At 41.3% G+C, this 12,894-nt stretch overlaps 1 protein-coding gene across 1 annotated transcript in view; it reads left to right on the plus strand.

Annotated features, from left to right (window-relative positions):
- The first annotated feature begins 398 nt into the window (after positions 1–398).
- Positions 399–12,894, plus strand: part of rabggta (Rab geranylgeranyltransferase subunit alpha) — a 28,798-nt gene continuing 16,302 nt past the window's right edge. The window contains exons 1-4 of the mRNA XM_081386672.1: positions 399–498; positions 899–922; positions 12,127–12,237; positions 12,314–12,438. Coding sequence (XP_081242798.1) covers positions 920–922; positions 12,127–12,237; positions 12,314–12,438 — 239 coding nt within the window. The 5' untranslated portion in view covers positions 399–498; positions 899–919. The remainder of the gene's footprint in view (positions 499–898; positions 923–12,126; positions 12,238–12,313; positions 12,439–12,894) is intronic.

The raw sequence follows: 12,894 nt of genomic DNA on the forward strand, positions 1-12,894 counted from the left end.
TAAACATGTCTGGTTAATAATGTTTATATATATATATATATATATATATATATATATATATATATATATATATATATATATATATATATATATATATATATATATATATATATATATATATTAAGAGAAAATATAATACAAATGTATAAATAAAATTATATAATAATTTCGCCCTACTTTAAAGGCCTATTTAAGTGTCTTTAACTACTATAGGCTACTAACATTTATTTGTTACAGTTTGATATAATGCAGTTATTGTGTACATTCATGTTTTTATGTAAGTAGTTACTAGTAAGTGTGGCCATGAAATACACGCAGAGTCTTCCAGACATCTCCTACCCTACTCGACATCTCACGCAGTTTTTGTCTTCTTATCTAGAGGGCGCTATAGTGCTCTTACGATGATGACGTGTTTTTGAAGCGACGGAAGAGTTGTTTGTAGTACAGTTCGCATTTATTACACATCCTGCACAGAACACCCTGAAGTCAAACTCACAGGTAAAACATAAACACTCTTAATCATACAAAGCTGTTTAATAGGTAACGTTAGGCCTATAATGTTTCTCCCGAAACTGCACCCTCGGGTCAAGCAGTGTTTAACGCGTGCTGTGAAGCTTCAGTGATTGTGCATCATCAGCATGACAGATCAATCATCCAGATGTGTTTAGACCTGTGATGACTTTATAGCTCTACACTCATGTGTTTTTGCTGTTTAAGCGGTAGGAAGTGTGTCTGATGCGATAATTCACGTTTCAAATGACATGGATGGAGCTCTTCATTCAGTCTGTGTTATTATGGGTGTGTCATATTCAGATTCAAGAGGTATCGTGTGTTGTTAACAGGCTTTAGCACATGTATTAAAAAAAGCTCTGACCTTACTGTGTTTTCCTTTTTCTAGATCTTAATCAAGTGGTGAATTATGGTGAGTTGTTCTTCCTTTCAGTGTTATGCCATTTCCTCTACTTTGCCCTAAATATGATCATTCTCATGTGACGGACCCCTAAATATGACCATTTTCATGTGACAGACCTCTAAATATGTTCATTCTCATGTGACAGGCCCCTAAATATGTTCGTTCTCATGTGACAGGCCCCTAAATATGACCATTTTCATGTGACAGGCCCCTAAATATGACCCTTTTCATGTGCCGGACTTCTAAATATGTTCATTCTCATGTGACAGGCCCCTAAATATGTTCGTTCTCATGTGACAGGCCCCTAAATATGTTCGTTCTCATGTGACAGACCTCAAAATATGTTCATTTTCATGTGACAGACCTCTAAATATGACCATTTTCATGTGACAGGCCCCTAAATATGACCATTTTCATGTGCCGGATTTCTAAATATGTTCATTCTCATGTGACAGGCCCCTAAATATGTTCGTTCTCATGTGACAGGCCCCTAAATATGTTCGTTCTCATGTGACAGGCCCCTAAATATGACCATTTTCATGTGACAGGCCCCCTAAATATGACCATTTTCATGTGACAGGCCCCTAAATATGACCATTTTCATGTGCCGGACTTCTAAATATGTTCATTCTCATGTGACAGGCCCCTAAATATGTTCGTTCTCATGTGACAGGCCCCTAAATATGTTCGTTCTCATGTGACAGGCCCCTAAATATGTTCGTTCTCATGTGACAGGCCCCTAAATATGACCATTTTCATGTGACAGGCCCCTAAATATGTTCATTCTCATGTGACAGGCCCCCTAAATATGACCGTTTTCATGTGACAGGCCCCCTAAATATGTTCGTTCTCATGTGACAGGCCCCTAAATATGTTCGTTCTCATGTGACAGGCCCCTAAATATGACCATTTTCATGTGACAGGCCCCTAAATATGACCCTTTTCATGTGCCGGACTTCTAAATATGTTCATTCTCATGTGACAGGCCCCTAAATATGTTCGTTCTCATGTGACAGGCCCCTAAATATGTTCGTTCTCATGTGACAGGCCCCTAAATATGACCATTTTCATGTGACAGGCCCCTAAATATGTTCGTTCTCATGTGACAGGCCTCTAAATATGTTCATTCTCATGTGACAGGCCCCTAAATATGTTCGTTCTCATGTGACAGGCCCCTAAATATGTTCATTCTCATGTGACAGGCCCCTAAATATGTTCGTTCTCATGTGACAGGCCCCTAAAAATGACCATTTTCATGTGACAGGCCCCTAAATATGACCGTTTTCATGTGACAGGCCCCTAAATATGTTCATTCTCATGTGACAGGCCCCTAAATATGACCGTTTTCATGTGACAGGCCCCTAAATATGTTCGTTCTCATGTGACAGGCCCCTAAATATGTTCGTTCTCATGTGACGGGCCCCTAAAAATGACCATTTTCATGTGACAGGCCCCTAAATATGACCATTTTTATGTGACAGGCCCCTAAATATGTTCGTTCTCATGTGACAGGCCCCTAAATATGACCATTTTCATGTGACAGACCCCCTAAATATGACCATTTTCATGTGACAGGCCCCTAAATATGTTCATTCTCATGTGACAGGCCCCTAAATATGTTCGTTCTCATGTGACAGGCCCCTAAATATGTTCGTTCTCATGTGACAGGCCCCTAAATATGACCATACCAACTAAACTATTGAAAGAAGTGTTACCTGTAGTGGAAGAGCCTCTCCTCAATATTATTAACTCGTCTTTATCTTTAGGTTATGTTCCAAAAACATTTAAACTGGCAGTTATAAAACCTCTCATTAAGAAACCACAATTAGATTCGAATAATCTAGTAAATTATAGACCCATTTCAAATCTACCTTTTATGTCTAAAATACTAGAAAAAGTTGTGTCTGCCCAACTGGGCTCTTTCTTACAAGAAAATGACACCTATGAAAAGTTTCAGTCTGGATTCAGGCCGCATCATAGGACTGAAACTGTGCTCGTTAAAATCACAAATGATTTACTTTTAGCTTCTGACCAAGGCTGTATCTCAATATTAGTTTTACTTGATCTTAGTGCTGCGTTCGATACTATAGATCATACAATACTCTTAGATCGACTACAAAATTATACTGGTGTTCAAGGACAAGCATTAAGCTGGTTTAGATCGTATTTATCTGACCGCTACCATTTTGTTTATTTAAATGGAGAAAAATCTATCATAACTCCAGTAAACTATGGAGTGCCGCAGGGATCTGTGTTAGGCCCTCTATTATTCTCAATATAGATGCTGCCACTTGGAAATATTATAAGGAAACATGGAATTAGTTTCCATTGTTATGCTGATGACACTCAAATATATATTTCATCACGGCCAGATGAAAACGCTAAATTATCCAAATTGACAGAGTGTGTTAAAGATATAAAACATTGGATGACGCATAATTTTCTTTTATTAAATCCAGACAAGACAGAGGTACTACTTATCGGTTCAAAAAACCACCCACAAAACCTCTCACAATACAACTTTAACATAGTAGGATGTCCTGTTACTTCATCCTCTACAGTAAAAGACCTGGGTGTTATATTAGACTGCAACCTGTCTTTTGAAAATCATATTTCATATGTTACAAGAACAGCCTTTTTCCACCTTAGAAACATTGCTAAGCTACGTAATATGCTATCAGTTTCTGACGCAGAAAAGTTAGTTCATGCATTCATGACCTCGAGACTAGATTACTGTAATGCGTTATTAGCCGGTTGTCCTGCATCCTCAATAAACAAGCTACAGTTAGTCCAAAATGCCGCCGCTAGAGTTCTAACTAGATCAAGAAAATATGATCATATAACACCGATTTTATCATCCCTACATTGGTTACCTATAAAGTCCCGTATTAATTACAAGGTATTGCTACTGACTTATAAAGCCCTAAACGGCTTAGCTCCAGTCTATTTAACGGATCTTCTATCGCCCTATAATCCATCGCGCTCTTTAAGGTCACTAAATTCGAGGCTTTTGGTCATACCTAGGATATCTAGGTCCACCAAAGGAGGGAGAGCATTTTCACATTTAGCTCCAAAACTCTGGAATAGTCTTCCGGATACTGTTCGTTGCTCAGATTCGCTCTCCCAGTTTAAAACTAGATTAAAGACGCATCTCTTCAGCCAGGCATTCATATAATACTTTTAATCCTACAGTTAAATCCGACCTCTAGTTCATAAACGCCAGAGGAGAACTGGCCCCCGACTGAGCCCGGGTTCTCCCAAGGTTTTTTTTTTTCTCCATTAGGTCACCTGATGGAGTTTTTCGGTTCCTTGCCACTGTTGCCTTTGGCTTGCTCAGTTGGGGATATTTGGGGATATTTAATTTAATTAATCAATCAACGATACTATTGATCAGCATTACCGAACGTAGACGTTCCACTAGAAACAAACATTGATGTATTGTTCTAATTTATTACTGTGAAGCTGCTTTGATACAACCTGTGTTGTGAAAAGCGCTATGTAAATAAACTTGACTTGACTTGATTCTCATGTGACAGGCCCCTAAATATGACCGTTTTCATGTGACAGGCCCCTAAATATGTTCGTTCTCATGTGACAGGCCCCTAAATATGTTCGTTCTCATGTGACGGGCCCCTAAAAATGACCATTTTCATGTGACAGGCCCCTAAATATGTTCATTCTCATGTGACAGGCCCCTAAATATGTTCGTTCTCATGTGACAGGCCCCTAAATATGTTCGTTCTCATGTGACAGGCCCCTAAATATGACCATTTTCATGTGACAGACCCCCTAAATATGACCGTTTTCATGTGACAGGCCCCTAAATATGTTCATTCTCATGTGACAGGCCCCTAAATATTTTCTTTCTCATGTGACAGGCCCCTAAATATGACCGTTTTCATGTGACAGGCCCCTAAATATGTTCGTTCTCATGTGACAGGCCCCTAAATATGACCATTTTCATGTGACAGGCCCCTAAATATGTTCATTCTCATGTGACAGGCCCCTAAATATGTTCGTTCTCATGTGACAGGCCCCTAAATATGATCATTCTCATGTGACAGGCCCCTAAATATGACCATTTTCATGTGACAGGCCCCTAAATATGACCATTTTCATGTGACAGGCCCCTAAATATGACCGTTTTCATGTGACAGGCCCCTAAATATGTTCGTTCTCATGTGACAGGCCCCTAAATATGTTCGTTCTCATGTGACGGGCCCCTCAAAATGACCATTTTCATGTGACAGGCCCCTAAATATGACCATTTTTATGTGACAGGCCCCTAAATATGTTGGTTCTCATGTGACAGGCCCCTAAATATGTTCGTTCTCATGTGACAGGCCCCTAAATATGACCATTTTCATGTGACAGGCCCCCTAAATATGACCGTTTTCATGTGACAGGCCCCTAAATATGTTCATTCTCATGTGACAGGCCCCTAAATATGTTCATTCTCATGTGACAGGCCCCTAAATATGATCATTTTCATGTGACAGGCCCCTAAATATGACCATTTTCATGTGACAGGCCCCTAAATATGACCATTTTTATGTGACAGGCCCCTAAATATGTTCGTTCTCATGTGACAGGCCCCTAAATATGTTCGTTCTCATGTGACGGGCCCCTAAAAATGACCATTTTCATGTGACAGGCCCCTAAATATGGTCATTCTCATGTGACAGGCCCCTAAATATGACCGTTTTCATGTGACAGGCCCCCTAAATATGACCATTTTCATGTGACAGGCCCCTAAATATGATCATTCTCATGTGACAGGCCCCTAAATATGACCGTTTTCATGTGACAGGCCCCCTAAATATGACCGTTTTCATGTGACAGACCCCCTAAATATGACCGTTTTCATGTGACAGGCCCCTAAATATGACCATTTTTATATGACAGGCCCCTAAATATGACCGTTTTCATGTGACAGGCCCCTAAATATGTTCGTTCTCATGTGACAGGCCCCTAAATATGTTCGTTCTCATGTGACGGGCCCCTCAAAATGACCATTTTCATGTGACAGGCCCCTAAATATGTTCTTTCTCATGTGACAGGCCCCTAAATATGACCGTTTTCATGTGACAGGCCCCTAAATATGTTCGTTCTCATGTGACAGGCCCCTAAATATGACCATTTTCATGTGACAGGCCCCCTAAATATGACCGTTTTCATGTGACAGGCCCCTAAATATGTTCGTTCTCATGTGACAGGCCCCTAAATATGTTCGTTCTCATGTGACGGGCCCCTCAAAATGACCATTTTCATGTGACAGGCCCCTAAATATGACCATTTTTATGTGACAGGCCCCTAAATATGTTCTTTCTCATGTGACAGGCCCCTAAATATGACCGTTTTCATGTGACAGGCCCCTAAATATGTTCGTTCTCATGTGACAGGCCCCTAAATATGACCATTTTCATGTGACAGGCCCCCTAAATATGACCGTTTTCATGTGACAGGCCCCTATATATGTTCATTCTCATGTGACAGGCCCCTAAATATGTTCGTTCTCATGTGACAGGCCCCTAAATATGATCATTCTCATGTGACAGGCCCCTAAATATGACCATTTTCATGTGACAGGCCCCTAAATATGACCGTTTTCATGTGACAGGCCCCTAAAGATGTTCGTTCTCATGTGACAGGCCCCTAAATATGTTCGTTCTCATGTGACGGGCCCCTCAAAATGACCATTTTCATGTGACAGGCCCCTAAATATGACCATTTTTATGTGACAGGCCCCTAAATATGTTCGTTCTCATGTGACAGGCCCCTAAATATGTTCGTTCTCATGTGACAGGCCCCTAAATATGACCATTTTCATGTGACAGGCCCCCTAAATATGACCGTTTTCATGTGACAGGCCCCTAAATATGTTCATTCTCATGTGACAGGCCCCTAAATATGTTCGTTCTCATGTGACAGGCCCCTAAATATGTTCATTCTCATGTGACAGGCCCCTAAATATGATCATTTTCATGTGACAGGCCCCTAAATATGACCATTTTCATGTGACAGGCCCCTAAATATGACCATTTTTATGTGACAGGCCCCTAAATATGTTCGTTCTCATGTGACAGGCCCCTAAATATGTTCGTTCTCATGTGACGGGCCCCTAAAAATGACCATTTTCATGTGACAGGCCCCTAAATATGGTCATTCTCATGTGACAGGCCCCTAAATATGACCGTTTTCATGTGACAGGCCCCCTAAATATGACCATTTTCATATGACAGGCCCCTAAATATGATCATTCTCATGTGACAGGCCCCTAAATATGACCGTTTTCATGTGACAGGCCCCCTAAATATGACCGTTTTCATGTGACAGGCCCCTAAATATGATCATTCTCATGTGACAGGCCCCTAAATATGACCGTTTTCATGTGACAGGCCCCTAAATATGTTCATTCTCATGTGACAGGCCCCCTAAATATGACCGTTTTCATGTGACAGGCCCCTAAATATGTTCGTTCTCATGTGACAGGCCCCTAAATATGTTCGTTCTCATGTGACGGGCCCCTCAAAATGACCATTTTCATGTGACAGGCCCCTAAATATGACCATTTTTATGTGACAGGCCCCTAAATATGTTCTTTCTCATGTGACAGGCCCCTAAATATGACCGTTTTCATGTGACAGGCCCCTAAATATGTTCGTTCTCATGTGACAGGCCCCTAAATATGACCATTTTCATGTGACAGGCCCCCTAAATATGACCGTTTTCATGTGACAGGCCCCTAAATATGTTCATTCTCATGTGACAGGCCCCTAAATATGTTCGTTCTCATGTGACAGGCCCCTAAATATGATCATTCTCATGTGACAGGCCCCTAAATATGACCATTTTCATGTGACAGGCCCCTAAATATGACCGTTTTCATGTGACAGGCCCCTAAAGATGTTCGTTCTCATGTGACAGGCCCCTAAATATGTTCGTTCTCATGTGACGGGCCCCTCAAAATGACCATTTTCATGTGACAGGCCCCTAAATATGACCATTTTTATGTGACAGGCCCCTAAATATGTTCGTTCTCATGTGACAGGCCCCTAAATATGTTCGTTCTCATGTGACAGGCCCCTAAATATGACCATTTTCATGTGACAGGCCCCCTAAATATGACCGTTTTCATGTGACAGGCCCCTAAATATGTTCATTCTCATGTGACAGGCCCCTAAATATGTTCGTTCTCATGTGACAGGCCCCTAAATATGTTCATTCTCATGTGACAGGCCCCTAAATATGATCATTTTCATGTGACAGGCCCCTAAATATGACCATTTTCATGTGACAGGCCCCTAAATACGACCATTTTTTATGTGACAGGCCCCTAAATATGTTCGTTCTCATGTGACAGGCCCCTAAATATGTTCGTTCTCATGTGACGGGCCCCTAAAAATGACCATTTTCATGTGACAGGCCCCTAAATATGGTCATTCTCATGTGACAGGCCTCTAAATATGACCGTTTTCATGTGACAGGCCCCCTAAATATGACCATTTTCATATGACAGGCCCCTAAATATGATCATTCTCATGTGACAGGCCCCTAAATATGACCGTTTTCATGTGACAGGCCCCCTAAATATGACCGTTTTCATGTGACAGGCCCCTAAATATGATCATTCTCATGTGACAGGCCCCTAAATATGACCGTTTTCATGTGACAGGCCCCTAAATATGTTCATTCTCATGTGACAGGCCCCCTAAATATGACCGTTTTCATGTGACAGGCCCCTAAATATGATCATTCTCATGTGACAGGCCCCTAAATATGACCATTTTCATGTGACGGACCCCTAAATATGACCATTTTCATGTGACAGGCCCCCTAAATATGACCATTTTCATGTGACAGGCCCCTAAATATGACCGTTTTCATGTGACAGGCCCCCTAAATATGACCGTTTTCATGTGACAGGCCCCCTAAATATGATCATTCTCATGTGACAGGCCCCTAAATATGACCGTTTTCATGTGACAGGCCCCCTAAATATGACCGTTTTCATGTGACAGGCCCCCTAAATATGACCGTTTTCATGTGACAGGCCCCTAAATATGACCGTTTTCATGTGACAGGCCCCTAAATATGATCATTCTCATGTGACAGGCCCCTAAATATGACCATTTTCATGTGACGGACCCCTAAATATGACCGTTTTCATGTGACAGGCCCCTAAATATGATCATTCTCATGTGACAGGCCCCTAAATATGACCGTTTTCATGTGACGGACCCCTAAATATGACCGTTTTCATGTGACAGGCCCCCTAAATATGACCATTTTCATGTGACAGGCCCCTAAATATGACCGTTTTCATGTGACAGGCCCCCTAAATATGACCATTCTCATGTGACAGGCCCCTAAATATGTTTATTCTCATGTGACAGGCCCCTAAATATGTTTATTCTCATGTGACAGGCCCCTAAATATGACCGTTTTCATGTGACAGGCCCCTAAATATGACCGTTTTCATGTGACAGGCCCCCTAAATATGACCATTTTCATGTGACAGGCCCCCTAAATATGACCATTTTCATGTGACAGGCCCCTAAATATGACCGTTTTCATGTGACAGGCCCCTAAATATGTTCATTCTCATGTGACAGGCCCCTAAATATGACCGTTTTCATGTGACGGACCCCTAAATATGACCGTTTTCATGTGACAGGCCCCCTAAATATGACCATTTTCATGTGACAGGCCCCTAAATATGATCATTCTCATGTGACAGGCCCCTAAATATGACCATTTTCATGTGACGGACCCCTAAATATGACCGTTTTCATGTGACAGGCCCCTAAATATGATCATTCTCATGTGACAGGCCCCTAAATATGACCATTTTCATGTGACGAACCCCTAAATATGACCGTTTTCATGTGACAGGCCCCCTAAATATGACCATTTTCATGTGACAGGCCCCTAAATATGACCGTTTTCATGTGACAGGCCCCTAAATATGACCGTTTTCATGTGACAGGCCCCTAAATATGACCGTTTTCATGTGACAGGCCCCCTAAATATGACCATTCTCATGTGACGGACCCCTAAATATGTTTATTTTCATGTGACAGGCCCCTAAATATGTTTATTCTCATGTGACAGGCCCCTAAATATGACCGTTTTCATGTGACAGGCCCCTAAATATTAGGGCTGTCAACGAATATTCTAAATTCGAATATATATTCGAATAGTTTTAAAAAACAGAAATTCGAATGTGAAAATTAATATTCGAATGTGGAAAAACGCCCGCGGTAGCAGAGGCGCGGCTGTCAGCTTTGCGAGTGGGCGCGCTGCCTGAGGGGTCAGGGACAGGTAACGGGAAGAAACGTTAACGGTAAACAGAAACATTACTAAAGAGTACTGAGCTACTGACTAAATAGATATTGTGCAGCATGAATAAGGTAGGTTAGATACAGCAGTTTCATGCACTGCAGGCTTCCACTGGTTTGATTATTTACCGTTTCATGTCAAGGAAAAGTAAAATTTTTACCACAGCACAGCTCGCTCGGAGCGTTCAATGTCGGATTCGCGTCTAGTTGGACTCCTAAACATTTTGAATTTGCGCATCAAAAGCAAAAGTTTGATGCTCGGAGAGCGTGACGCCTCATTCGCGCCACAAGACCTCCAGACGCGCGTAAACGCGTCTTTACATTGACTTAACATTGAAATCACTCGCGCCAGACGCTCTATTCGCGTTTGGTGTGTGAACGCAGCGGGTGAGGGCGAGAGAGAGAAAGAGTGCTTGTGAGCGAGCAAGAGTGAGTGAGGTCTGCGGTCTTGGCCATTAGGGGATTTACTTGTTTGTTTTTGTGTATGTAATACGTTGTCAAATATGTTTAAACTTAAATAAACTACCTATACAAGTAGTTATGTCTCTTTGTATTAATTTGTCCTGTTATTGACGTAATGTACGTTATTGACAAAATGCGCAACCAGATGTTCGAATAGTTCGAATATTCGTGTGTTTTTTAGAGGGAATATTCGAACGTAATTTTTGAGCAATTTTGACAGCCCTACTAAATATGACCATTTTCATGTGACAGGCCCCTAAATATGACCGTTTTCATGTGACAGGCCCCTAAATATGACCGTTTTCATGTGACAGGCCCCCTAAATATGATCATTCTCATGTGACAGGCCCCTAAATATGATCATTCTCATGTGACAGGCCCCCTAAATATGACCATTTTCATGTGACAGGCCCCCTAAATATGATCATTCTCATGTGACAGGCCCCTAAATATGACCGTTTTCATGTGACAGGCCCCTAAATATGTTCATTCTCATGTGACAGGCCCCTAAATATGACCGTTTTCATGTGACAGGCCCCTAAATATGTTCATTCTCATGTGACAGGCCCCTAAATATGACCGTTTTCATGTGACAGACCCCGAAATATGATCATTCTCATGTGACAGGCCCCTAAATATGACCGTTTTCATGTGACAGGCCCCTAAATATGACCGTTTTCATGTGACAGGCCCCTAAATATGACCGTTTTCATGTGACAGGCCCCTAAATATGTTCATTCTCATGTGACAGGCCCCTAAATATGACCGTTTTCATGTGACAGACCCCTAAATATGTTCATTCTCATGTGACAGGCCCCTAAATATGACCGTTTTCATGTGACAGGCCCCTAAATATGTTCATTCTCATGTGACAGACCCCGAAATATGATCATTCTCATGTGACAGACCCCGAAATATGATCGTTCTCATTATGATCATATCAGATGATCAGATTTAATATAAAACTCAAATTATACTGTGTAAAAATGACCAGTATAAATAAATAAAATCCTTAGTTTCTATTCTGTTATATTATTTTACTCTTTGTTCTATTCACTGTGGTACGGTACCAAATAAATCTATGCTGTGAGATGTGTTTAAATAATTGTATTTATTTATCTTCATCAAGTTCTTATTTTATGCAAGCTTGTTTTTGCCAAAGAATAGAACAATTTAAAAGATAATTGCGACTATTTATCTCACAATTCTGACTTTTTTTTTTTTTTTTTTTGTCACAATTGCGAGAAAAAAGTCAGAATAGATAAAAAGTCGCAAATACATGGAAGCTTCAAAATTATTCATTTATTTATAAACCCCCCCCCCCCCCCTCCCATAAACTTTTCCCATGAACCCCTGGCACTTGTAAAGCCCTGCGTCACACACCTGTGTGTGTTTGTGTGTGTTTGTCAGCACGGGCGTGTGAAGATAAAGTCAACAGCGCAGCAGGAGGAGGAGAAGAGGAAAGAGCGGGAGAAGAAGCTGAAGGCGTTCGTGTCGGCTCGGGATGCCGTCCTGAAGAAGGTTTGTTCTGCGGCGTGTGTGTAATGAGTGTGTAGCGTGACAGTGTGTGACGGTTCCTCTGTGTGTGTGTGTGTAGAGGAGCGCTGGGGAACACGACGAGGAGGCTCTACACCTGACTCAGCTGCTCCTGTCCTCAAACCCGGACATCGCCACACTGTGGAACTACAGGAGAGAAGTCCTCCTGCACCTGGAGACGTCACGGTGAGAGACTCCAGACACAAGGGATGAGTTGCTGCGCTGCTATGTTGTGAATGCAGTAGTGTTATGTTGACTCAGGAATCTTTGTAGTCTGTTGAGGTATGCTGCATTTCTTTCATGCTCTCATTTCCTTGAATGTCACTCAGTGTTGGTCAACACCATCAGATTCCACATGTGTGTACTGTCACTTCAAATATTTATGACGTGTGTTAACAATCTAGTGTTCACTTGTCATCGCAATCAGATAATCTTACAGTGTTGAAAGATGATGGTGTTGCCTAATAACCATATTTGCATGTCACACGTATTAAAGATCTGCTTGTTTGTTTTTGTTTTTTTTGGGGTGAAAATGAACTAAACATTGTTTGGTTTTTATTGGTGTTTTTTATTTGAGTAGAAATAAAATATTTTTCTTTATACCCAAGGCTTCTGAAAAATTTGTTACAGTTTATTTATAAT

Source organism: Scardinius erythrophthalmus, assembly GCF_964197995.2.
Source record: "Scardinius erythrophthalmus genome assembly, chromosome: 15".
In the NCBI taxonomy this organism is placed as follows: Eukaryota; Metazoa; Chordata; class Actinopteri; order Cypriniformes; family Leuciscidae; genus Scardinius; species Scardinius erythrophthalmus.